Source organism: Urocampus carinirostris, chromosome 4 (assembly GCF_059441175.1).
Source record: "Urocampus carinirostris isolate Australia breed hairy pipefish chromosome 4, RoL_Ucar_1.0, whole genome shotgun sequence".
In the NCBI taxonomy this organism is placed as follows: Eukaryota; Metazoa; Chordata; class Actinopteri; order Syngnathiformes; family Syngnathidae; genus Urocampus; species Urocampus carinirostris.
In genome coordinates, this window is record NC_142352.1 from 41,496,327 (window position 1) to 41,521,256 (window position 24,930).

The 24,930-nt window shown below is 39.1% G+C and overlaps 1 protein-coding gene across 2 annotated transcripts; it reads left to right on the forward strand.

Annotated features, from left to right (window-relative positions):
* def8 (differentially expressed in FDCP 8 homolog) lies at window positions 1–24,930 on the forward strand. 2 transcript variants are annotated; one of them, XM_088334603.1, is made up of 12 exons: window positions 1–136; window positions 2,666–2,788; window positions 10,638–10,732; window positions 11,288–11,437; window positions 13,398–13,539; window positions 13,682–13,846; window positions 18,626–18,753; window positions 19,782–19,895; window positions 19,967–20,047; window positions 22,672–22,812; window positions 22,895–23,004; window positions 24,109–24,930. In XM_088334603.1, exons 1-12 carry the CDS (start codon window positions 130–132, stop codon window positions 24,194–24,196), a joined length of 1,344 nt encoding a protein of 447 aa, XP_088190729.1. In that variant the 5' UTR covers window positions 1–129; the 3' UTR covers window positions 24,197–24,930. The 2 variants fall into 2 exon arrangements, with proteins under 2 accessions (XP_088190729.1, XP_088190730.1); XM_088334604.1 differs by lacking the exon at window positions 1–136 and adding an exon at window positions 376–466.

Below are 24,930 nucleotides of genomic sequence, written 5' to 3' on the forward strand. Positions count from 1 at the left end.
CTTGTTTTCAAATGTTACATTTCACTTTTGATGTACAATTGATGACAGGAAAACAAGACTAGGGTGAACAACACCTCAAATATCGGCACACGCATCGAACATTTAACGTCAAAGAGGGCTGCCGACTCAATGACCAGTAAGATCCAGTATTGTGTAAAATGGTAGATGATTGTACATTTTCCAGCAATCTAGTTTCACAACATGAATGTTAGCTGCATAGCCTTAGCCTTCCAATGCAATTTTGTTGATGGAGCATTTTGATGTTAGGATAATTTTCTTCATTAACGAACCAAATGTATTACAATTCCCCCCGGACATCCCTCTAATGACGTCAATATTGCGTAATATAAAGAATGTTGGACTTGTGATGATTTGCTGCATCCTGCAATTTAGTCTTGGGGGCTTCTTGGTACTTGCACATGAGGTCAAATTCTGCATCGACGAACTTGTCTTATTGGCAGTTACGGTAACTGATTAATTCGCAACTGTCTCAATAATACCCGGTATCATATTGAGAGCAGTTTTCACACGTGGCCTAGAAATATCATTGGCAATGATGTAGCACATTGCAAAGATAATTCATTGAATTTGGATCCTCTGGAAAGCAAAAAATAAATAAATCGTAAGTTTCTTTGCAGATTAAGTAATTATTTCATTTTGATTAAAAAAACATTAATTATAGAAATCCCTGGGCACAACGGATGAGTGGTTAGCTCGTACGCAGCACAATTCTGAGGTCATGGGATCAAACCTTCCTGAGTGGAGTTTGCATGTTCTCCACCTGCTTGCGTGGGACTCTACTGGGCACTCCGATTTTCTTCCACATTCCAAAAACATGCATTTCAGGTTAATTGGCCGATCAAAATTGTCCCTAGGTGTGAGAGAGCGAGTGAGTCGTCTGTCTCTGTGTGCCCTGCGACTGGCTGGCAACCAGTTCAGGGTGTCCCCTACCCACAAACTGAAGTCGGCTGGGATGGGCTCCAGCACCCCCGCGACCCTACTGAGGATAAGTGGTGCATATAATGGATGGATAAAAATCCCTCTTACATGGACATTAAATGGCGGTATTATTCAGGCACCATCAATAGCCTATATTTGATATTTTAGCAAACGTGAGCTTAAAATCACTTTAAGAAAATAATAATAGCAATTTTCTGTCATTTGCCAAACTACAATAGATGAAGTGCAAGGAGAATTAATGAACCGTGAAAACAAATACACAACTGTTCCTGGTGTACGATAATGAATTAAGTTATCACAGGGGTCGAAGGAAACCTTCTCGGAAGCCGGACGTGGCTACCGTTCTTTGACTTGGACATATTCGTTATACACCAATTAATCAAATTAAATTGTTTTAATGGAATCAAAAATCTATTCTGAATTCCATCCTTTTTTCCCCCAAAAAGTGGTGCAGAAATTACCAATTTTTTAATAAAGTAAATGGATATTACACACATAGTGAAATATTTGCCCATAAAGCAGAAAGAAAGTTGGTAATGTTTGTAAGATATTGTCAAGAAGCAGAAAAGACGTCTGGCAGGAGGGAGATGGAAGGAGGTAGATATTACACAAAGACGCGTGTTGCTTTGATTAACATGAGTGTATCTTGTACAGTATTTTTCAATTGAGCAATCTTAATCAGTGGACAATCAGTCTAAATGGCACTACTTATGACTACTATCTCTTTATAAACCAATGACCTCATAACAAATTATTTCTCACCTCTCCAGTTGTTAATCCAAAGACCAACACTAAATTGCTGAAACATTTTGTGCCGAAATGTACTCAAAGAAATAAGCCAGTTTAGCAACATTTTATGCAGTTTAAACATATCTGCTTTGCTCATACATTAGAAAATAAAGAACAAAAATCACAACACAATATTATGGCATTTCTATATACTGTTGACATTTTATTAAAAATGTACTTTATTGAAATGAAAATAGTTAAGCAGTGATAGTACTGATTATGCACAATTTGAAAAAGTAGATACAAATCAATGAGTCACATCATCCACGTCATTTATATACAATAAAACAATAAAGGAGAAACTCCACAGGTATGCTAATGCTCATAAATCATAAACTGTTCATTTGAAATCCATTTGAGAAATATGAATTCATCCAGTGATGAGCAATTCCTCATTTTCCATATTGCTTTTTTGTAATACTGTACACAAAATTAACAATTTTATTAGAGCTTTAAACTATGCAGGCTAAAAACGTAAGCACTTCATGAACCTTCAAAATTCACCAGGAAGCCTGCTTTACGAGTTGTATGCATCCCACATGGAGGTGTTATAATTAATCAAATAATCAATGACCACATTATTTGACAAAACATTGTATTAATTCCTTTAAGATGACAACTGGTTGATAGAAAACAAGTATTACACCCCTGTTTGGTCAGTTGATGCAAGACACAATTGATTAACAATCAATTACACAGAACAGGCAAATTGTGTTGGTAAACAAATCATGTGGCCAGTAAGTATAAGTACATCATCTTATCTGTAGTAAAATAACATTCTGCTGAAGACTTTAAGGCTGTGTTGAAAATGCCGGCTCAACTGATCTTCCACTAAGATTGCTTTCCTCTCATGTGATATACTTAGCCGTGTCAGGCTCTCTAATTCTCTGTGGATTTTTTGTTCTCTCTCACCCAGATGTAGCTGATGAAATGGAGTATGACGAGCGAATGGCACAGTTCCGTCAAACCCGTCTCAATCCATTTGATCGTAGTCAGGAAGAAGATGGTACCCAAAAGAGCAAGAGGCCCCCACAGCAGGGTAATATTTATCAGATCACGGTAGAGAAAAATATATGCTTTCCTGTAGGAAAAACATAAAGAAAGGCTAAGCAAAAATGGGTGGAGAAAAATGATGTGGTAAGGTCACTTTGATTCTCCGTAAATTATATTCTTCCTTGTGCTTTGAAACACTCTAACTTATAGTTGCGCTATGCATAAAATACAACCAGTCCCTTTGTCAAAATAATATTAAAAAGAAAAAAAGTTTTGTTTGGCTGGTTTGAATTGAGTTCTTTTTCAGAAGCAATGTATTGTGATACAAGTTGAAGTAAAAAAATATAATGAAAATATTCTGAGTGAGTTATACCTAGGTAATCCCTTGGAATTTTTTAAATTACTAAAGATATTTTAAAATAACAAACATATTAATTGTACAAATAAGACTTGTCCTGACTGCTTATCAATAAGATGTCGATACATGTGCTTGCTCTTTAAAAAAATTATATACATATGTAAATATAAATCATATACAGTGGAACCTCGGTTCTCGACCATAATCCGTTCCAGAACCCTGTTCGAGAACCGATTTGTTCAATCACCGAAATCATTTATCCCATTCAAAATAATGTAAATCGTTTTAATGCGTTCCAACACCCTGAATGTTTACCATGAATGTTTAACGTAAACATGAAGCTAACCCAGGCTAATCGTACGTTCGCGTTATCGTAATCTTCCGTACAAAAGATTACGCTAACATGAACGTGTAAAAATAAAAAAATCAGGTCGTTTACAAGTCATTTAGCACCACAAGTGGCTAGCGCTTCATTGGAAAGGGGGCTCCGTTCCAACACCCTGAATTTTGGGCTCAGTTCCAACACCCTGAATGTTTGCCTGAATGTTCAACGTAATCATAGAGCTAACCCAGGCTAATCGTACGTTCGCGTTATCGTAATCTTCCGTACGAAAGATTACGCTAACACGAACGTGTAAAAAAAAAAAAAAAAAAAAAAGATAAAGAAAATAATTACAGGATTTCTTACCTTTGTGGTGGTCAGCAGAAGGCGCATGCTGTATTCCCTAGCAAGATCGGAAACTCGCACACCTCTTTCATATTTAGCTATTATGTCTTTCTACAAGGCAATAATTGTACAAACAACTTTTCTTTTTTCACCTGTCCTGCTTGCACCGACCTTCTTCAGAGGCATAGTTAGGGGCTAAAACACTCCGTTCACCGTTATTAAAAGCGAAAGCAAAAAGAGGCAAGTGCGCACGTGATAACAGTTGGTCACGAGGGGTGGGGGCGATCTACACCCGTACGCCGCTCAGCATCGCACTCTAGCATACGCACTCACACATTACCGGCGTTCGAACTCCGACTTTTTGACCGAACAGCGAAGCAAGAATTTCTCGAAATTTTTGGTCAAACTCCGATTTGTTCGAACTGAGAGGCGTTCGACAACCGAGGTTCCACTGTATATATAAATCATATATGCATCCATCCCTCCATCCATTATCTGCACCGCTTATCCTCAGTAGGGTCGCTGGGGTCCCAGAGCCCATCCCAGCTGTCTTCAGGCAGTGGGCAGGGTACATCCTGGACTGGTTGCCTGCCAATTTGAAATATGCTGTAGTTGCAGTTCAAAATGGTTCTAATTCCCACTTGTGACACGTCTGGCTTTCACATTACCTTAGTGGTTAGCATGTGTCTCTACTCCTGGAATTAGCTGCTCTTCGTCTTGATCATGATGAAAATATTTTTCTAAAGTAATATTATTACATTATTCGCCACCGATGGTTTGATGGTTGGTGACTTACATGCTCAACTTGGAGCTGGTTAAATTCAAGTTAGCTTAGCATTTAGCATTCTCGCAGTAGTTTTAGAGCAGGCTGCCATCCGGAGTCATCAAACAATTTAACCAAGGTTTTGTGCAGTTGGTGTATTCCACAGACCAAATAGGCGAATGTTTATGTCTGGTTTTATCTCAGACTAATGGCTACATTAACAACATTCCTTTTTTATCCTTTCAGCTGAAATGGGATGAAATAATATATTCAGGGTTAAAACAACACGGCGGAGCAGTGGTTAGCGCGTGTGCGGCACAGTTCTGAGGTCATGAGATCGAACCTGTTGTGTGAAGTTTGCATGTTCTCCCCGTGCTTGCGTGGGTTTCCTTCGGGCACTCCGGTTTCCCCCCATATTCCAAAAACATGCATGTCAGGTTAATTGGCCGGTCCAAATTGTCCCTAGGTGTGAGTTAGTGAGTGGATGGTTGTCTGTCTCTGTTTGCCTCGCGACTGGCTGAGAACCAGTTCAGGGTGTCCCCTGCTCACTGCCCGAATATAGCTGGGATGGGCTCCAGCACCACTGCAGCCCTGCTGAGGATAAGCGGTGCCGATAACTGATGGATGGGTTAAAACAAGGCACAATGGAATTGAATGCCCTATTGTTTTTTAAGCTGTACATATTCTACATGTTTACTGGAACCCCTGGACATTTTCTCTTTTTTTTCTAAATGGAAGAGGAAGTTTACAGGAGGGAAACCAATGAAAAGTGCTGACAGGATTTCAGACAGTCAACAATTGGACTGCAGGAGAGAAAACTGCCACTGTAGTTAATCAGTCCTTGTATACCGTATTTTCCGCACTATAAGGCGCACCTAAAAGTCTTAATTTTTTTCAAAAGCTGACCATGCGCCTTATAATACAGTGCGTCTTATTTATGGATCAACATTAAATCACAAGGTCTCTCAACTTACGCAACAGCCGCCGACTCGATTTTCCCCCGAGCGACGAGTAGTCCGCGGTGTATGCTGGGATTTATATACCGGCGTTTCATTGGCTAACCAATGTGTCAATCATCATTTGAATCGATCACTATTGGCTAAAGTTATTTGGAGCCTCCGATAGGCTAGAGGGCCGAAACAAACCCTGCAATTGGCAGAAAAAGATGTGTCAATCATCAGTCAAATCGATCACTATTGGCTGAAGTTATTCGGAGCCTCGGATCGGCTAGAGCGCCAAAACAAACCCTGCAATTGGCCGAAAAAGATGTATCAATCATCCGTTGAATAGATCGCTATTGGCTGAAGTTATTCAGAGCCTCGGATTGGCTAGAGGGCCAAAACAAACCCTGCAATTGGCCGAAAAAGATGTGTCAATCATCCGTTACATCGATCGCTATTGGCTGAAGTTATTAGAAGCCTCGGATTGGCTAGATGGCCAAAACAAACCCTGAAATTGGCCGAGTTTAGCAATGGCGTAGCAAGCTTAGCAAGCTTGCTAAAGTACACCATAAAGAAACATGATTTATTAGTCTGTATTTGCAAATAATTTACTCTCCTGGATTTACTTCACTCACGGTTGTAAGAAGACCATGATTGCGTATCATTATTGAACGTGAGAACTTGAGCTATGCGGCTTTATATTTTCCCGGTATCTTGTTTTAGAACGATCTTGATGTTGCTGTGATGTTGAGTGAATTAAAGTGTTTATTGTCATATGCACAGTAAAGTTGCGAGCGAAAAAGAAAATAGAAACTAAGAAATGTTTGGCATTTCTTGAATCCCAAGATTTTAACCTTCCGAATGATATTTGAAATGATGCATTTGAGTGACATCCTACGGACACCGCATCCGCACGTGTCTACGACACGTATTTGCTTCTTTGCAAGCTTTGGGAAAGTTAAGGGGGTAATCAGTTGGACTGAATCATCTGACTGTTTTGTCGACGTTCCCATTGTAGCGCCTTATAATCCGGTGTGCCTTATCTATGGAAGATATAGGACCAAAAACTATTTTTTGGGGGTGTGCCCTATAGTGTGGAAAATACGGTACTCAAATATATCTATCCGTCATGGCTTGAGAAAAATAAACTAAGTGTGGTTTATAAAGATATAATGAGCTATTTTAGATATGTAAATCCATTAAGGATGCTGCAATGCCTTTGATTAGGCGGAGAAAATGAAAATTAAATGCTAGCATTGCTTATTTAGAACAAGTGAAAACAACATTTACTTTGTTGATATTTTTCCTGATTTAATTGCTAAACAAGGTTTCAATCAATTCATAACACTACAACTTAAAAAAACAATTCCTATTAAAACAGGAAAAAATTGTTTTGATTGAATTTAGACGCTATTAATGTTTCCAGCTTTATTGTTTTCTTTTGAAATGTTTTGTATGCAGGTAACAATATTTTTTTTTACTGCTGGTCTTTGTTATTGTGGCGATGGTTATTACATCATTACATTTGGGGACTTCTTTTTTTGCTTTCTACAATAGCTTGCGAAACTATTTGTCCCGCTTGAACTTTGTGACCTTTTGCCACATTTCAGACTTCAAACATAAAGATATAAAACTGTAATTTCTTGTGAAGAATCAACAATAAGTGGGACACAATCATGAAGTGGAACACGCTTTATTGGATATTTTAAACTTTTTTAACAAATAATAAACGAAAAAGTAGGTGTGCAAAATTATTCAGCCCTTTGAGTTAATACTTTGTAGCGCCACCTTTTGCTGCGATTACAGCTGCTAGTCGCTTGGGGTAACTTCTCTATGGGCCCGGTCACACAGCCGTTTGCGTCTGTATCGCGGGTACAATTTTGCGGGTTTTTTTTGCCCGTGGTTGCCCGCGATGGAAAATGCGCAAAATTGGCCAACCCGCTGTTCATCGGTGGTATGCCCGCAAAACAGACGCCGGCGACTGTTCCGCTTCCTCATCGCGTCATTTCCGCGTCATTTTCTCGTGTGGACCACGGGTATAAGAGCTGCCGAGCCGGCGTTATGCCGAGAAATGCATCCTTGCCGAGATTCGCTACTACAACCACTTTTACCTCGTTTTATCTCACTTTTATATCACTTTTAGGGAATTTAATGGCGAACATATAACCAAAACCACTTCGTCTTGTATTTGTTGTGATTGTAATCGAACGGTAATGCACGCCGTATACAAATCACTTTTGAGCAGGTAATATGTTTATTTTGACTTTTTCTATTCAAATCGCTCGTATTGAAACTGTTATGCACTCTACCGTAAAGCTTATTTCTGCATAATAAGCTTTACGGTAGAGTGCATAACAGTTCTCGAAAGTGATTTATATACGGTGTGCATTACCGTTCGATTAGGTTTACAACAAAAACAAAGATGGAATGGTTTATGTTGTATTACATTCCCAACAAATGCAAGACGAAGTGGATTTGGTTATATGTTTGCCATTACATTCCCTAAAAGTGAGATAAAACAAGGTAAAAGTGGTTGTAGTAGCGAGGGGATGCAAATCTCGGCAGGGATGCAGTTCTCGGCATAACACCGGGCTGTAGAAATCATAACCACTCAAGACACAGTCCCGTGAAGATCAAGATTTCAAGCTATGGCACCGAAGAAGCCAATATGTTATTATTGTAATAGTTTTTCATTTTTATTTTATTATCTTGTTAGGAAATGAAAAGAAATGTCAAGAAATAAAAATGGATTAAGACGAGGTCACTACGGTGACGGGGATCCATGTCCACCCCTTGACGCCTCGAGCACAACTGACGTGTGCTCGGCAAATCGTGCTGTATATACGCGGAGAAAGGCGTTTGACCGTCACACGCGTAACACGCTAATTTCACGTATTAACACCGCAATACAGGCGCAGAACATGCTATGACCGTGCTCCACCCACGATTACCCGCTGAAATTTCGCGTCCTACCACGCCCCGGCCGCGGCCAGAGCACGTCGTTCCGCGTCATTTCCGCGTCATTACCACGTGTGCCGCGCGCGGTTAACACGTGGTCTAAAGTTTTGAGCAGCGCAAAACTTTTTCGCGCGGCCAACCGCGTGTGAATTTCCGACCGCGTGTAAAGCACTACTGTATCTCGTCTATATGGCGATCTCAAAGCGTCCAACATCGTCTGCTTCACGGGCAGAAATTTCTGGCCGTGATTCTGCCTCGATACGCCCGTGAAAGGCTTGGTGACCGGGCCCTAAAGTTTTGAGCAGCGCAAAACTTTTTTGCGCTGCCAACCGCGTGTGAATTTCCGACCGCGTGTAAAGCACTGCTGTATCTCGTCTGTGTGGCAATCTCAAAGCGTCCAACAGCGTCTGCTTCACAGCCAGAAATTTCTGGCCGTGATTCAGACGCAAACGGCTGTGTGACCGGGCCCTATCAGTTTAGCACGTCGAGAAACTGATATTTTTGCAAAACAGCTCGAGCTCAGTGAGGTTGGATGGAAAGCGTTTGTGAACAGTAGTTTTCACTTCTTTCCACAGATTCTCAATTGGATTGAGGTCTGGACTTTGACTCTAACCCCTTGATATGTTTTTGGGTGAACCATCCCATTGTAGCTTTTGCTTTATGTTTTCGATCATTGTCTTGTCTGAAGAAAAATCTCCGTCCCAGTCTTATGTCTTTTGCGGACTCAGGTTCTTCCAGAAAGGTCCTGTATTTGGCTCCATCCATCTTCCCTTCAATTTTCACCATCTTCTCTGTCCCTGCCGATGAAAAGCAGGCCCAAACCATGATGCTGCCACCACCATGTTTGACTGTGGGGATGGTGTGTTGAGGGTGATGAACTGTGCTGCTTTTACGCCAAACATAACGTCTTGCATTGTTTCCAAAAAGTTCGAATTACCTTCTTCCACATGTTTGGTGTGTCTCCCAGGTGGCTTGTGGCAAACTTTAAACGACACTTTTTATGGATATCTTTAAGAAATTGGTTCCTTCTTGCCACTCTTCCATAAAGTCCAGATTTGTGCAGTGTACGACTGATTGTTGTCCTATGGACAGATTTTCCCACCTCAGCTGTAGACCTCTGCATTTCATCCAGAGTGATCATGGGCCTCTTGGCTGCATCTCTGATCAGTTTAGGGGGACAGCCCGATCTTGGTAGATTTGTAGTGGTCTGATACTCTTTCCATTTCAATATTATTGCTTGCAGTGCTCCTTGGGATGTTTAAAGCTTGAGAAATCTTTTTGTTTCCAAATGCAGCTTTAAACTTCTCCACAACAGTATCTCAGACTTGCCTGGTTTGTTCCTCGTTCTTCATGATGCTCTCTGCACTTTAAACAGGCCTCTGAGACAATCACAGTGCAGGTCCATTTATACAGAGAATTGATTACACACAGGTGGATTCAATTTATCATCGTTAGTCATTTAGATCAACTTTGACTCATTCAGAAATCCTCACTGAACTTCTGGACAAAGTTTGCTGCACTAAAAGTAAAGGGGCTGATTAATTTTGCACACCCACTTTTTGTTTTTTTATTTGTTAAAAAAGTTTAAAATATCCAATAAAGTTTGTTCCACTTCATAACTGTGTCCCACTTATTGTTGATTTTTCATAAGAAATTACAGATTTATATCTTAATGTTTGAAGTCTGAAAAGTGGCAAAAGGTCAAAAAGTTCAAGAGGGCCAAAATGTTTCGCAAGCCACTGTACTTCTGGGTTAGGTTTAATGTTATTCATAAGCTTATCCTATGTTTTTCATATTTTCACTTAGCTAACACTAAACACAATTAAAGGTGAAGTATGTCCTTTGAGGTGTCCTAAAAAGTTGGAAGTCAAGCATTTGTATGTGTTAACACAGCCTCATTTTAAATAGTCCTTACGCTTTATTTTCCATCGCACCTATCTGCTATTATCTCTATCAGAGCTGTTCGGGGAAGAACACATTGGGTTCGAGGAATAGGGGCTGCAGGGGAATGCTGGACAGTGACGTCTTTGAATGTTCAAAGTTTAACAAATTTAATGAGCAGCAGCTTCATTGAGGCATTGGTAGAGTTTGTCACGTGTTCTTCTGCTTGTTTACGGATTTTTATGAGTTGTGTCAGTGCATGACATTTCATTTTAGTGACGAGTCATGTGTGTAAAAGTAACATTTTGTCGCATCTCATTTTTGCAGAAGCCAGACACGAGCTTTTTTCTGGGACCAGAATTCAGAGTTCTGATAGAACCATGGATCTTGGCCTAGCCGAGGACCACTTCTCAAGACCTGTGGTAAGCAAGCGTGCTGTTTTTTTGTTTTTGTTATTTAATGTAGTCAAAGGTTATTGGTTCCTAAGGAACATGGACTGTCATAACATGAAAGTAAAGATTCAGATCAATTTCTCGTTTTGAGATCTGTCGTTGTCAAAGTGCTTTTATACTGCAGACGTTATTGAAGCTTATAGGTGCGTCGGTTCAATTGTAAGCAATATTAGTTACTACTTACCAGTTTCTTCCTCTCCTTTGTTGTGACAGTAAAACAGTAGCCACTCTTTGCTCACTTGTCAGATGACTGTCACTAGTAAAAAAGAGTCACATGACATGCAGATAAAGGAGACTTGCTCTACAAATGGATCTTTAATCGGAGACTCTCTTTTAAGTCTTCTTCTGTATTATTTTATCGCCATTAGCCAATATTCGAATTGGAGGCTTCTACTCAACATGTTGAAAAGGGCTTGTTGTAGTTGTGCAATTTCAGACTCTACAGAGAGTCCAATACACACATTTTAAACAGGCATTACCTCTGTACATCACACACAATTTTTTCTTTGTAATCCTTGTCCACAGGGTTCATTTGTGGCCTCAGACATTGAGCAACTAAAACTGGCCATTGAGGAGTGTAAGAAGCTGATCCTGGAGCTTCCGGAACACTCGGAAAGACAAAAGGACACGGTGGTGAAACTCATCCATCTTCGACTCAAACTGCAGGAGCTAAAGGTTGGTTCTTATATCACTCTCGTGATTATTGTCCAATGTTAAAGTAATTTATTGAGCAAAGTATTACATGCAGATTCTCGGACACTGCCCCATCAGAATAGGCACACAGGCAATCCAATGGATATGATACCTGTTTAGAAATATTTTGGTCTCCTGAAGGGATGAACTGAGATGAAAAAATAGGGTTGAAAACTCAAAATGAAACACTGAAAAAACACTTATATGCACTTATATGCTATAGAATGTACAATATAAAACATTATATAAATGACAGACATTACTAGAAGTGTTTCATATATTTTCAAGAAGCAACAAAAAATGTTTTTTAACTGGATGTTGCAAGGATATCAACAGACAATACATAGTCAACATCATTTTCCTTGGAGAATCGATGTTCTAGAACACAGGTGTCAAACTGGCGGCCCGCGGGCCAGATCAGGCCCGCTAAGGGATTGAATCCGGCCCGCGAGACAACACTCAGAGAAGCACAAGATGAAAACAAGCTGCAGGTTGAAATATGTCAACTTGATGTTGCTAAAGAATGGTGCTTCTCACAAAGACACTGCACTTGTATTTATTTATCTCTCTCTCTCTCCCTCTCTCTCTCTCTCTCTCTCTTTCCACTCCTTTTCTCCCACTCTCTGTCTCTTTCACTCTGTGTCTCTCTTTTTCCCTTCCTTTGTTGCTCTTTGTCTCTTTCTCTCTCTGTCTTTTTAACTTATTTTGCTCTAATTTCCTTTTTTACCTTTTCTCTCTTTTCTCATTCTCTCTTCCTACCCTTTGGGCTTTCTTTTCTCTTTTCTCTCCTTCTGTCTTTCTATTTCTTTTAGATTTCTTTCTTCCTCCCCCTTTCTTTCCCCCTCTCTCATGTCTTCTCTTTTTATCTCTTTTGTTTCTCAGGCTCTCCCCCTCTCTCTCTTTCTTTATCCCCCCTCTTTCTCTTATTTCTTTATCTCTCTTTTTCTTTCTCTTTAATCTACTGGTCCGGCCCCCAACAGAATGTTTGTTCTATCGTGTGGCCCCCGAGTTAAAATGAGTTTGACACCCCTGTTCTAGAACCATTCTCAGATTCGGCTCATCTTCATTAGGATCCTAAAGTTGACGCATCACAGACAATACATAGTCAACGTCAACAGCATAATGACTGAAATTGTGCAAAGAGTTCAATTGACAGGAACGACAAATTTCCTGTCTCAAAATCTTGTCCAATGCAGCAGGTTCTAAGTTGAATCGTGACATTGCCAAAGTAAAATGATACTAATAATAATAATAGCAATAATAATATTGATAGTAAAATAAGCTTTTCATACATAGCTAAGAGCAAGCTAGTTGACTTCGGGAAAGAAAGGACCTAATGTCACACAAAAAGTATGTGTTTACGTTTTAAAACGGCTCTACTGTAATAAGGTAGGTCTTTAGTGTTAGTATATAAACTTTTGCCCAAGCCTCCTGGTCTGACAATGTGTACATCAGTCCAGGGACACAGGAACTTTTGGAAAAAAGGTATTTTTGGTAAAAACTTGTCTGCTTGGACAGCATCCTTTTTCTTCTCGTGTCTATCCTTTTTCCTCGCCTTATCATCGAGGTTGGCTGCCGTGCACAGTAAGTGATGGAAAAGGGGCAATAGTTCTCCCCAACCTGTGTGTCGTAACACCTGATGTTGGGGAGTCATTAGGTGACCAAACCCCCCAATACCAACCCCTAATGCTGAGTGCCAAGCATGGAGGCATTGGGTGCCAATGTTGTAAGTCTTAGGTATGACTCGGCCCATTCTTGTGTCCAAAACTCTCTTATGAGTGAAAGCACAACATTGTTATTTCGGTTACCTTTGCTTGTTTTATCTTTCTTTCGCGGAACGTTTTTCGGTGTTTAAAATTCGGTACATCCCTTTTTTTCAGTTTTTTTATGTGTAATCGCAATTCATTTGCAAATACCATTCTTTGTGATGCGTCAACTTTAGGATCCTGATGAAGATGAGCCGAATCTGAGAATGGTTCTGGAACATCGATTCTCCAAGGAAAAGAGCAAGAGTGTCAAATATACCTGTGACAAATGTAGCACCATGATCTGGGGCCTTATCCAGACGTGGTACACCTGCACTGGTGAGGCACTTTATCTTTTTCACTCCTGCGTTTAATAATAATGGCCAATTTGATTAGATATACACTGTATTTGTAACCTGTAACCAAGATTTATTACAAAAACATTTCTTGACGTTTGTTTGTTTTTCGTTTTCTTGATCAGGTTGTTATTACCGCTGCCATAGTAAGTGTATGAACCTGATCACTAAGCCATGTGTGAGGTCAAAGGTTAGCCATCAGTCCGAATACGAGCTCAGCATCTGCCCTGAGATCGGACTGGACCGCCAAGACTACCGTTGCGCAGAATGCCGCACGCCTATTTCACTGAGTGAGTACCAGTGCAACTTGGGTCTCCACTATAAAGCACAGAAAGTAATAAACATAAAATGTATAAAATCATGGAAATTCACAATTACAGTGGTAAGATGAGCAGCTCTTCATACAAGAATTTCGATACACCAATTTTTTCACATTTGTTGATGTTTCTGGCTGAGCAAGATTGATTTTCTATTCCTTGAAAGTATAATGTTGTAAGTCACTTTAACCTTATGCATATTCTTAATCCTATCCCTATGTATAGAAATACTGAGTTACTAAGAGCAAATACATTTGAAATAAAAAGGGTTCACTAAATTAATATTCAATTTAATCCATAAAACATTTAAGGTACAGTGTGCATTAATTAGCACCACCTGATTGTAATACATTCACAGTTCACAGTTCCCTTAAATGCATGGGTCATCAGGGCACCGATGAAGTCGCAACTCTGGACAGCTTTCCTCACTGTGGGTTGTGGCAATTTTCGCACCAGTCCATTACCTAATGTGGTCGGCCCAGTTCTTTTTCGGTCTTCCTCTCCTCCCTCCCCTTAGACTGTGCCCCGGAGAGTGATTTAGGTCAGTCCTGGTGATCTTTTGATGTGACCATTCAACTTGGGTTTCCGTCTGCGCACAGTAGACAGTTTTTTGTGGGGTCCAATGTGCCCTTTGATGATGTTGTGCACCTTTTGGTTTGTCACACAGGCTAAGTAGCTGATGCCTAGAAGTTTCCTGTAGCATCGCATCTCCATGGACTGGATTTTCTTTCCCAGTTTTGCTGTGAGAGACCACGTCTTGCAACCGTAGAGGAAGATTAAAGTAACCAGCACGTGCATGATTCTGACCTTTGATTTCACTGCTATGTTTTTCCCTCCATATGGGTTTAAGTCTTGCAAGTGTGGCTGTGGCTTAAGATATCTTCGTCATACTTGCTTGTTCTGACCTCTCTTCTAATATGACTTCTCCAAGATATTTGAATTTGGTGACAGGTTCTAGCTCTCTCAGGTTGATGATGATGTTTGTGGTGATACCTTGGGGACTGTTGGTCATTACTATTGTTTTATTCTGTGCTGATTTCCATCCCATACCTGGTTGATACTTTGTCCAGGCGATTGACCAGATCTCTGAGTTCCTGTTAGTTTCCTTCCTATCCGGCAATATCATCAGCAAAATGAAGGTGAGTGATGTTGTGTCCCCCAAAACTGACTTTACTTTCATGTTGCTCCAAAGCTTCAACATGATCCTCTCCAGGAAGATGTTTAATAAAGGTGGAGAGAGAGTGCAGCCTTGTCCAGGACTGACTGTGGTTCGAAACCACACTCCAATGGTAGCATTGATCAGTACCGCATTGTTTGCATTGGCATACACTTGCTCAATGGTCTGAATTAGTTTCTGGCCCATGCTGTACTTTCGCATGGTGGCCCATAAAGCGGCTAGCCATACTCTGTCAAACGCCTTCTTGAAATCTTCAAAAACATTATAGAGGTTTTTCTGGTGTTGTGAAAAGGTCTCACATGGGTTATGTGGATTAAAAATCTGTTCTGTGGTGCTCCTTCCCTCCCTCAAAACCTGCCTGTTCTTCAGCTGGGATGTTTTCAGCCTTATGGTTTCAGTTTGCACAGTAAGACATAACTACTTGCACGGCCAGATGAGACTGATGGTTCTGTAGTTGGAGCACAGTTGAAGGTTTCCTTTCTTTGGAAGCATAATTACTAGTGATTTTGTCAGTGCAGATGGCAACTGTCTTGTTTGCAAGATTTTTCAGCAAATCTTTGTCAGTGTCTATTGTTTGCTCACCACCATTTCGTATGAGTTCTGCTGGGATGTTATCGATTCCTGGAGACTTTCCTTTCTTCAGTTAGTTAGTTGCTACCTCTTCTCTAAGGACAGGGAAGTCATTACTTTCCCCTGGGCCGTAATTATTTAAGTACCTCAGGGTTTCCCTGTGTTGGGTGGTTGTAGAGTTTGGAAAAGTATTCTGTCAATCTATTCATGATCTCGTTTTTTTTTTATTTAGCCTATCCCCTGCCTCACCCTGAATGCTGCTCACTCTTCAAACTCCGAGCATTGGTCTTCGATCCATTTTTCTTTTGCTTCTCTCAAGCTTTTTTTATTTTTTGTTAGTTGCTTTATACTTGGCTACTCCCCCAGGGCTGTTTCTTTTCTCCTTTAGTTCTCGACTTGTGTCGCACTGTTGAAGAATTTCATTTGTAACCCGTGGCTTTATCTTCTTCCAGTGTTTTCCTACAATTAATTTCACTGCTTCAGTTATTGTGTCTGACTTGGTGCTTTTGCTGTCTTAATTCCACTTTTGAAACATTGTGGAGTGGTGGAGTCAACCTGACTGGTGGATTCCATCCGGGTGGTACCATGTCCATTTTCTGGAGTTCTTCTGGTTCCCAAGAGTGTTTTGTGGCACCAGGTTATTGTCGCTAACTAATTAAAGAAGCTATTTTCCTTTTTTATTGATTTGTAGGTTAGAGCTTGTTTCACACGTTATCTTCCAGTCTCCATGGGCATTCACACCAATTTGGGCCTTCTCGTCACCTTGCAGTATGATGATATCGTTCTTTGTTGCTTTGTCTATGATGTCTTGAACCTGGGCATAAAAGTCCTGAGTTTCTTCGTCAGTGCGTTCTAAGGTACACAGGCCTGGATGACTGTGATGTTGAACGGTGAGGCACTGAGGCTTATTGTGATGACCGAGCTTGAGATTGCGCAACATCACTATACAGACACCTTAATGTTTTTGCACGCCAAGAATCCCACACCATAAATGTGCTTGTTCTCCACTATAGTAGGAAATATGGCCCTCATCAGTTGTCATTTTAGAATTTTTTTTCCATCTGGTCTCACAAAGACCCAAACGGTCCTAAGAGTATCTTTCCATCTCATAGATCAGTTCTTTTAACTTTCCTTGTTGGTTTAAGGTGCGGACGTTCCATATGGCAGTGGTAAAGGTGTTTCTACCACGCAATTTAGGTGTCTTCCTACCAGTCACACACTTATCACCTCAGATCCGCCCTTTTTGACCCGGCGATGACCGAGCAGGTATCATGAGTGAGTTTTTGTTGTCCATCATGTAGTGTGTCTTGTGCAGGTACAATCTGGCAGCGCCCATCCCTTTTCCAGACCGTTTTTCTCTTGGGTTGGTGTTGGCTCCCTCACATGAAACAGATTTCCATGACTACCAGTAGCAGGAGAATCCTCCTGGTCTGACAATGTGTACATCAAACACACAAAAAACAAACTAGGACCACAAAAACTTTCTCCATATTTACAGAACCATTGAGTACATTAAAATACAATTAACACAACCGTTTTTTATACTTATCAGAACGATTTTATCCTTAGAATACCTTAGCTGTAGCTTAATATTAGTTTAGCATTGTCACTAGGTCATCGTGAGCTTAGCAGTCGTGCACCCTTGCAAGGAGTAAACATGTTAATCTAACACAGAGTAGCCCTTAAACAAAAGGTTTTCCAACCTTACAAAAATGATGGTTTACACAAAATCTCAATATTAGATTAATTTTAGGCGAGCGCTTCGTGATAGCTATGCTATCTCGACGTTAGCTTAGTAATGAATTGATTCATTAAAAATGTATATATCTATATCCATTGAGTTTATGATTATTTTGTTTATCATTTAAATATCATGTAAACTTTTATTTATAATACTCGTAGGTTTAGGAATCTTCATTTATTTTTCATAAGATTAGCCTCACCGAGAGGTAGCGGCTATATCTGTGCGACATCTTGCTGCTACGGGTACACAAAAAAAAACCTCATGAAAGGCTTGGCAAATATTGTTGAACTTTGAAGTCGTTCATGCAGCACTACATCGCCACTTCTGAGAATACTTTAAATGTTAATGTTCATTTAATAATTTAATGCGATCGCTTTGAGGGCTGCAACTAACTTTTTTTTCAGTAATCTATGAATTTGTCCTTTATATTTTTAATTAATCAATAAATCAGATTTTTTTAAAACACATTTTTGATATCTTACTCTATTCAAATATTGTTTATGGACGGATTAAAAAATACTGCAAAACAGAACATTCTGTAATATAATTTTTTTTTTAATTGTTTGTCAAATTATTTAAAAGTGGGGTATGTAATTTCAAAAGGATTCTTCTTCCTGGCGTCATTTCCTGGCTAAAATCATCATTGTAGGTTAATCTGTGTCAGGTGGTGCTATTTATCAAAAGTGGAATAATTAACAGGCATGAAGAATGTCAATATTGAGTAATTAGAGGTACAGGGAACAGAGGGATGTCGTTGATTTTTTTTCATTTAATGGAGACCACACGAGCTAGATGACCAGTCTTCAAGAGTCTTTTATTCTTACCATATACCTTGCACCGGTTATTTTTTTTAGTTTTTTACACTTTAAATTGATTGAAATCACATTATGTCAACACCTTCCTCAAATTTCAAGCAATGTTCATTGCTGAAGTAGACACCAGTCAACAAGAATTACAATCTCTAAATAAAGGTCGGGGACATATTTTAATGAATTTAATTTCAGGTGAATCTTGATGAGCATTTCTGGAAACTAAAACACTGCAGTGATGACAAAATGTCACTGGTGATGAATTGGTAAAATTCCCAAAAGGGAAAGGCTGTTTTTGTTTTTTCTTTTTTGTCAAGGGCTATACCATAGATGAATGTTTGCATCGAGTAAAGCACATATTTAAAAAAATATATTTTGTCAATCTGTTCAGCTCATGTCTACAGTATTCACTCTTTGAATGTTTTGTTTAATGCACGGTGTTATTGTGATAGGAGGCGTACCGAGTGAAGCAAGACAATGTGACTACACCGGACAGTACTTCTGCAGCACGTGTCACTGGAATGACACAGCTATAATTCCAGCACGAGTCATTCATAACTGGGAGTTTGAACCACGCAGGGTATTCTTTAGTAGTTTTTTGTATTCTCATCTGTTTTATAATCCTGAAGTCAGCATTTTGAGGTAAAACAGCCCTACTAATTTTTGATGCAGTTTGCACGGTTCGTATGGGCGCTTGGCTTGAAAATGCTTGAATTTTAATTTTGTGTTTCTAAAAATTGAAAAGGTCTTAAATTCTGGGTGAAGTTCTTGTAAATGCTTGAAAATGTTGCCATGTTTCACAACAAGTCTGCTTAAAAATGACGCCAATACTGCTCTATTGGGCTTTGCCTTGCCATTGCATTTCTTATTAACGGCTGCTGTATGGCATTGTCCTATGAAGCGTAATCTTCCCAAGAGGACAGATACATGCTACATCTTAACAGGGCACAATGAACTTTGTATTAGCGCAAGGATTCAGTATCAATATTGGACCTTTATTTTTGGCTATTCAAAAATAAAGATAGCGTTTTCCAAAATTGTAATGTGAAAAATTTTCTGCAACTTAAAATGTAATCTAAACATTACCGTCATTTTACCCAACACCTATATGGGGAGAGATTTGTCTAAATATATCTACACATTTTATTGTTCAGATCCACTAATGTATTCACAATTTTATCTAATTTGTAAGATTTAATTTAGATTCAAGTTAATCTTTAAATTATATGTCTTGATAAATGCGCATGCAAGATTAAAAGTCGTACATGTAACTCATAGATATATTTGTGGATGTGCGAAATACATGATTTACACCGGATTTCTTATTCTCATGTTACTGTAGTAATTGAAAAAATGGCTTAGAAAGTCCTTCAAAAGTGCTTGAATTTGGCGATGCAATAGGTACAAACCCTGCATGTAGTTTTCATCTGTTTTGTCAACCCGAGGTCAGCATTTTGAAAGATTTTCATGCAGTTATTTTGAATTAATCACAGCATCTTGCGTGATAAACTTTCTCATTTTGTAAAAGTGCATTTGAAGTTGGACAGAAAGAGAGGAATTAAACACTTGTATCATGTGAGTCTCATTTTTGTAGTTATTTTCCTGCAGGTTTGTCGGTCTTCGCTGCGTTACCTGGCCCTGATGATGTCACGGCCCGTGCTGAAGTTGAAAGAAATCAACCCCCTGCTTTTTAACTTTGTAGAGGAACTGGTTGAGATTAGAGTAAGCTGGCAAGCAGTTGTTTGGGTACTTTCACATTGTGGATAAGTCAAAGTGTCAACTTTTGTTCACAGAAACTTCGTCAAGATATTCTGCTGATGAAACCTTATTTTATTACTTGCAAAGAGGCCATGGAAGCGCGACTTCTACTCCAGGTTTGCATTTCCAATGTCACATCTCTGCATAATGAGGACTTTGTGCTATCACTTAGTAACACTTCTTTTACATCAGTACCATCTAGTGGAAGAAAGGTATTAACGCAAGTGTAAAATATTCGCGGTCCCCATGTACATTCAGTAGTTCTGGCAGACTAGGTGGGAATTTTCGTATTGATTCCATCCAAGTAAATACATGGTAGTATCGATCGATGTTGATCTGAAACCCTTTGCTTGGAAATGTCATGATCATTGTTAATTGAACCCCCCCCCTCGAGTTAGGTTGTGTCCATCCATCCACCAGTTCTCTGTACCGCCTATCCTCACTAGGCTCCCTGGGATCGGGGCCTGTAGCCCATTCCAGCTATCTTCGGGCAGTGAGCAGGGGACACCCTGAACATGCAAACTCCACACGTGGAGGCCGCAGGAGCTGGAATTGAAGCTTACACCCCCGCATCCTGGGGTTGTGCGCTAACCACCCAGCTGCAGTGCGGACCAAGTTAGGTTTATATTTATGATAAACACAGAACAAAGATTTCTGGCACGACATTGTTTTTTTTTTTAACTAACTACAATTCAAACATTAACAGTGTGAAAAAATAAATAGAAATATTACTATTAAAACCGTTTCATAACAAAAGCCAAGAGGGTCAAATAAAAAAGCAAAAATGTAACAAAAATACAAATATAACAATGTCAACTATACCTTCTGTCGCACAATATTTTGAAAATAAAGTCAAAGTGCAAGAGTTTAAGAGTGTAAGCAAGACAATCTAAAAAGCTTTACCAGTTTAAAAAAATAAAATACTTCTACAACAACTGATACAGAGCAAAAGTCAAAAGAGTCAAACCAAAAACTCGGCAAAGTAACAAGCCCTTTTGGCTCTGTTGCCATAGAGATAACGGATTTAGAAGTGTTTGTTCAGGATCAGTAACATGTCAGCATTTTTGGTTGCAGGTTCATGTCTCTCTGTAGACTGAACTATTTCAAGTGTTAATGGAACTCTAGCAAATCAATTTACTTTTCTGATGAGTAAAAAAAGAACGTACACGCTGCACTTCTTGTTTGCCTCTGTCATATTTAGCTTCAAGATAAGTGTGCACTTGTAGATTTGGCCCTTTCTCCTGCTTGGCAGGCAAGATGCAGCAGCAGGCCAGGTAAGGAGGGGGGCTAAAAGTGTGCCTGTCAGTCCCACAAACAGGCATAAACTTAGAGAGTGGCCGGATGAAAGGGAGAAGGAGTGCACTATGTACATATAAAAACGGCGTTTTGAGGAAATTGGTGAAGGGGTGAAGTATCAATCCGAGGACAATGGTATTAATCCAATTCAAGTACTTAAGATCGATAAGATCGATGTTTGGACCGATTCACCCGCCCCTTTATGGCACAGGGCAAGACAGACAATAATGCATTCGGCGGATGTGTTTGCGTTGCTCCATTTTAACATTGCATGATTTCTTATTAAAGGATAAATTACTGTACCTGATTGAAATAAAAATCACTCTTTATAGCTGTTCAGCCATTGCAATGGCATTAGTATTTTACCTGTTTGGGCTATAGTATTTAGTTACAAATTAATACGCAATTTGGTTGGGCAATTTGGCAAAAAAATACAAGATCCCCATTATAAAAGAGAAGCATTCACATTTCTGACCCTTTTCCTTTCCAGGTAAATATAAAAGACGAAATATTGCTCTGAATTAGGTCCACAAGAAAATAAGAAAAAAATATCTAGATAATTGTTGCGAAGGGTGATTTTGGCTCCGTAAGGGTAGTTTGAAATGTTGAATTCTAATTGCACTTTGGCAGCAGTGACGTTCGGTGAGGTTTTTATCTGGTGAGGCAATGTCTGATCCCCAAATAAATGAACTTACTATACCGTGTGTTCAACAATGATTGGCAATATTTAACGAGTTTTGTTTTAAAAAACAGCATTTTTTCCCATAGCATTATACCATATAAACCACTTTTAAAATATGATATCGTTTTATATATACTTATAAAAAAAAAGTACATTTACTTCTCCTTATGAATTAAAGTACTGTTTCGAAAACTTGCTTTGTTTTTCTTCAGTTTGACACAAGGCACGCAGTTCTCCTGATCCATCGCTAAGTGGCGATAGTAAGACAAGAAACTCTCGACAGCTGCTTTCTCTTACTATTTGAACGGTAAATGTGAAAATTCCGAGATTTAAATAAAGGAAAATCTTAAATGAAGAAGTTAAAGGAGAAAGAATTTTAACACTAGGTAAACATAACAATCTAATATAATTTTATCTTCATATATCCATTATGATCAGTGATGCGCAGCCTCACCTGCCTCTCCTGACTGCACGTCACTGCTTAGCAGTGACAATATGATAAAACATGATTTTTGTTTTTTATCAAATATTTTGGTTCTAAAAGGGCCCCAAAACAATTACCTGGTTTACCTAACGGGAAGCTAGGCTAATGGTCATTTGAATATGATTTAGCAGCTAGTTTGCTGGGCAAGCAAGCAAGTACACATTCAAACTGGTCACTCGTCGGTTGCGAAGTATATAAAAAGAAAATATTCATCAATTCAAATGCAAATATTGAACATCTTTGTCTTTGTCTGAAACAGTTGTGTCTCGGTGTTCTAGCTTCAAGACCGCCAGCACTTTGTGGAGAACGATGACATGTATTCCCTCCAGGATTTGATTGACATATCCAGCGGGCGACTCAGCTGCTCCCTCACAGAAGTCCACACCACGTTTGCAAAACACATCAAACTGGATTGTGATGTAAGTGATCCCTATCGAATTTTTCCTCAATATTTTCTCTTTTGACTTTCCCTCGGATATACCTAATTTTCTCTACCTGCAGCGTTGCCAGGCTAAAGGCTTCGTATGTGAACTGTGCAAGGAGGGAGACATCCTCTTTCCTTTTGACAGTCACACATCAGTTTGCCATGACTGCTCAGCTGTCTTCCACAGGTTAGTCATCCGATCATTTTGAATGAAAAGGAAATATGATCAGACCCCTTTTTCATTATAACAAATTATGGGTGCATTGCATGTATATGTGTCACCGCATCAACCTTTGTATACACAACTGTCTCTGACATTAGAATGTTTATTTTTTTTTTCTCTAGTAATACAATAAAAAAAAAAATAAGGAGCAAAGTTATCGATGAATGACCAGACTGTCCTCCTTTGGTTTTGTTAAAATCCTAGATTACAAAACGCAGAAATCAAAGAACAGCAACATTGCTAGCCGATGGTGACAATGATGTAAAAAGGGCATAATGATCGAAATAACGAAAAACAGTGAGCAGGGATCGTGCGGGTGCTTGAAATCCTTAAAAAAAGAAATGATTGTTGTGTTTTCAAGGATTGAAAAGTGCTTGAATTGTGGGTGAATTGCTTTTTAATGCTTGAAATTGTCGCCATGTTGCTTAGAATTATGGTGACACTTCTCTCTGATGGATTTTCTTTGCTGTTGCATTTCTTCCCTTGTGATTAACGGGAGAAGTTATTGGTTTGTATGACAATGTTCTATGAAACGTCACCTGTCCCTATGGGTCACAGCCAAGAGGACAGGTGCATGCTACCCCCGAACAGGTTACTATGAAATGTGTATTTGGCAAGGATAACATATCAATTATGGACATTTATTACAGGCCATGCAAAAAAAATGAAGGTATTATTCCCCGTGGTAAAGTCTAATGGGAAGAACTTCCTGGATGGGGAGAGATTTGTCTCAAAAACAAATATATTTTCGATTTACTCAAAATGTATGTCTCGATAAAAGCACACTCAACACTAAAAATCACATATTGTAGATCGCGGATATATTTGTGGTTCTTCAAAATGCACGATTCTCACCGGATTTCTTCTTTTAATGGTACTTGGAGGAATTGAAAAAGTTGCCTTAAAAGTCCTTAAGTGCTTGAATTTGGCCATGATTAAGTTGTACGAACCGTGAGTGAGGAAAAATAGTCAAAATAACAAACAAACTGGCATCTCCTTTGCAGGTGTCCAATATCATAAACCTAAAAATGCAGAATAAACCTAGAACATGTGTTTTCTTCTTTTAAGGGATTGTTACTATGACAACTCGACGACGTGTCCACGGTGTGCCCGAATGACTGAACGTAAGCAGGATGAAGACACAAAAGATGCATGATAGATCTTGAAAAGGTTGGCAACAAAGAAGAAACCGGGTAGAGGAGCAAGGAATATTTTAATATTGTCATCATCTTGCACATTAACAAAAGCCTCAGTATTATTTACCTTAACGATTGCTACAAATGAAAACAGATCTGTAAAGTTGAAGACTCATATACTGTGCTGGTCCATCTATTTAAATTGTAGAAAGATGTATGATTTTTTTGACATTCAAAGTTACAGGGTTGTTTGTTCTTTATTCCTCATTGTGAATTAAAATCTGTATATCCGTTAGTCGGTTTCAATATACATACGCTTGTTTTTTAAAAGCTGTGTTAGTTCTCATTCCATATGATGAAATAATTGCAGAAATATGTATCAAACCCAGTATGTGTGAAGACTTTTTGCACATGACGTGCCTGAGATCATCAGGTTACTTGAGCTGTTGACCAAATGTCATAATTCACAATATGTGTTACATTTTTTTTTATCATAACACAACAACATTTATCCAAAAGATGTCTCAAGACACCTTTAATAACATGCAAATGTTGATATAGAGTATTTGTTTTAAAATATTAACTCTTTGCTGTGTTATTTTTCAGCATTATGCACTGTTGATTGTTTTCCCCCCAAATCAGTGGTATCGGTAAATTTTATGCTGTTGTAAATTTATGATAGCGATGCATGAATAAAATGTTGGAATATATAATATACTCGTACCGTGTTGAATAAACAGAAGAGAAAATGTCA

What these genes read in the sequence shown, in the direction of transcription:
- def8 (XM_088334603.1), top strand. An exon ending in ACATCAAACTGGATTGTGAT is followed by an intron (nt 22,813 to 22,894) that starts GTAAGTGATCCC and finishes CTCTACCTGCAG; the next exon opens with CGTTGCCAGGCTAAAGGCTT. An exon ending in TGCTCAGCTGTCTTCCACAG is followed by an intron (nt 23,005 to 24,108) that starts GTTAGTCATCCG and finishes TCTTCTTTTAAG; the next exon opens with GGATTGTTACTATGACAACT.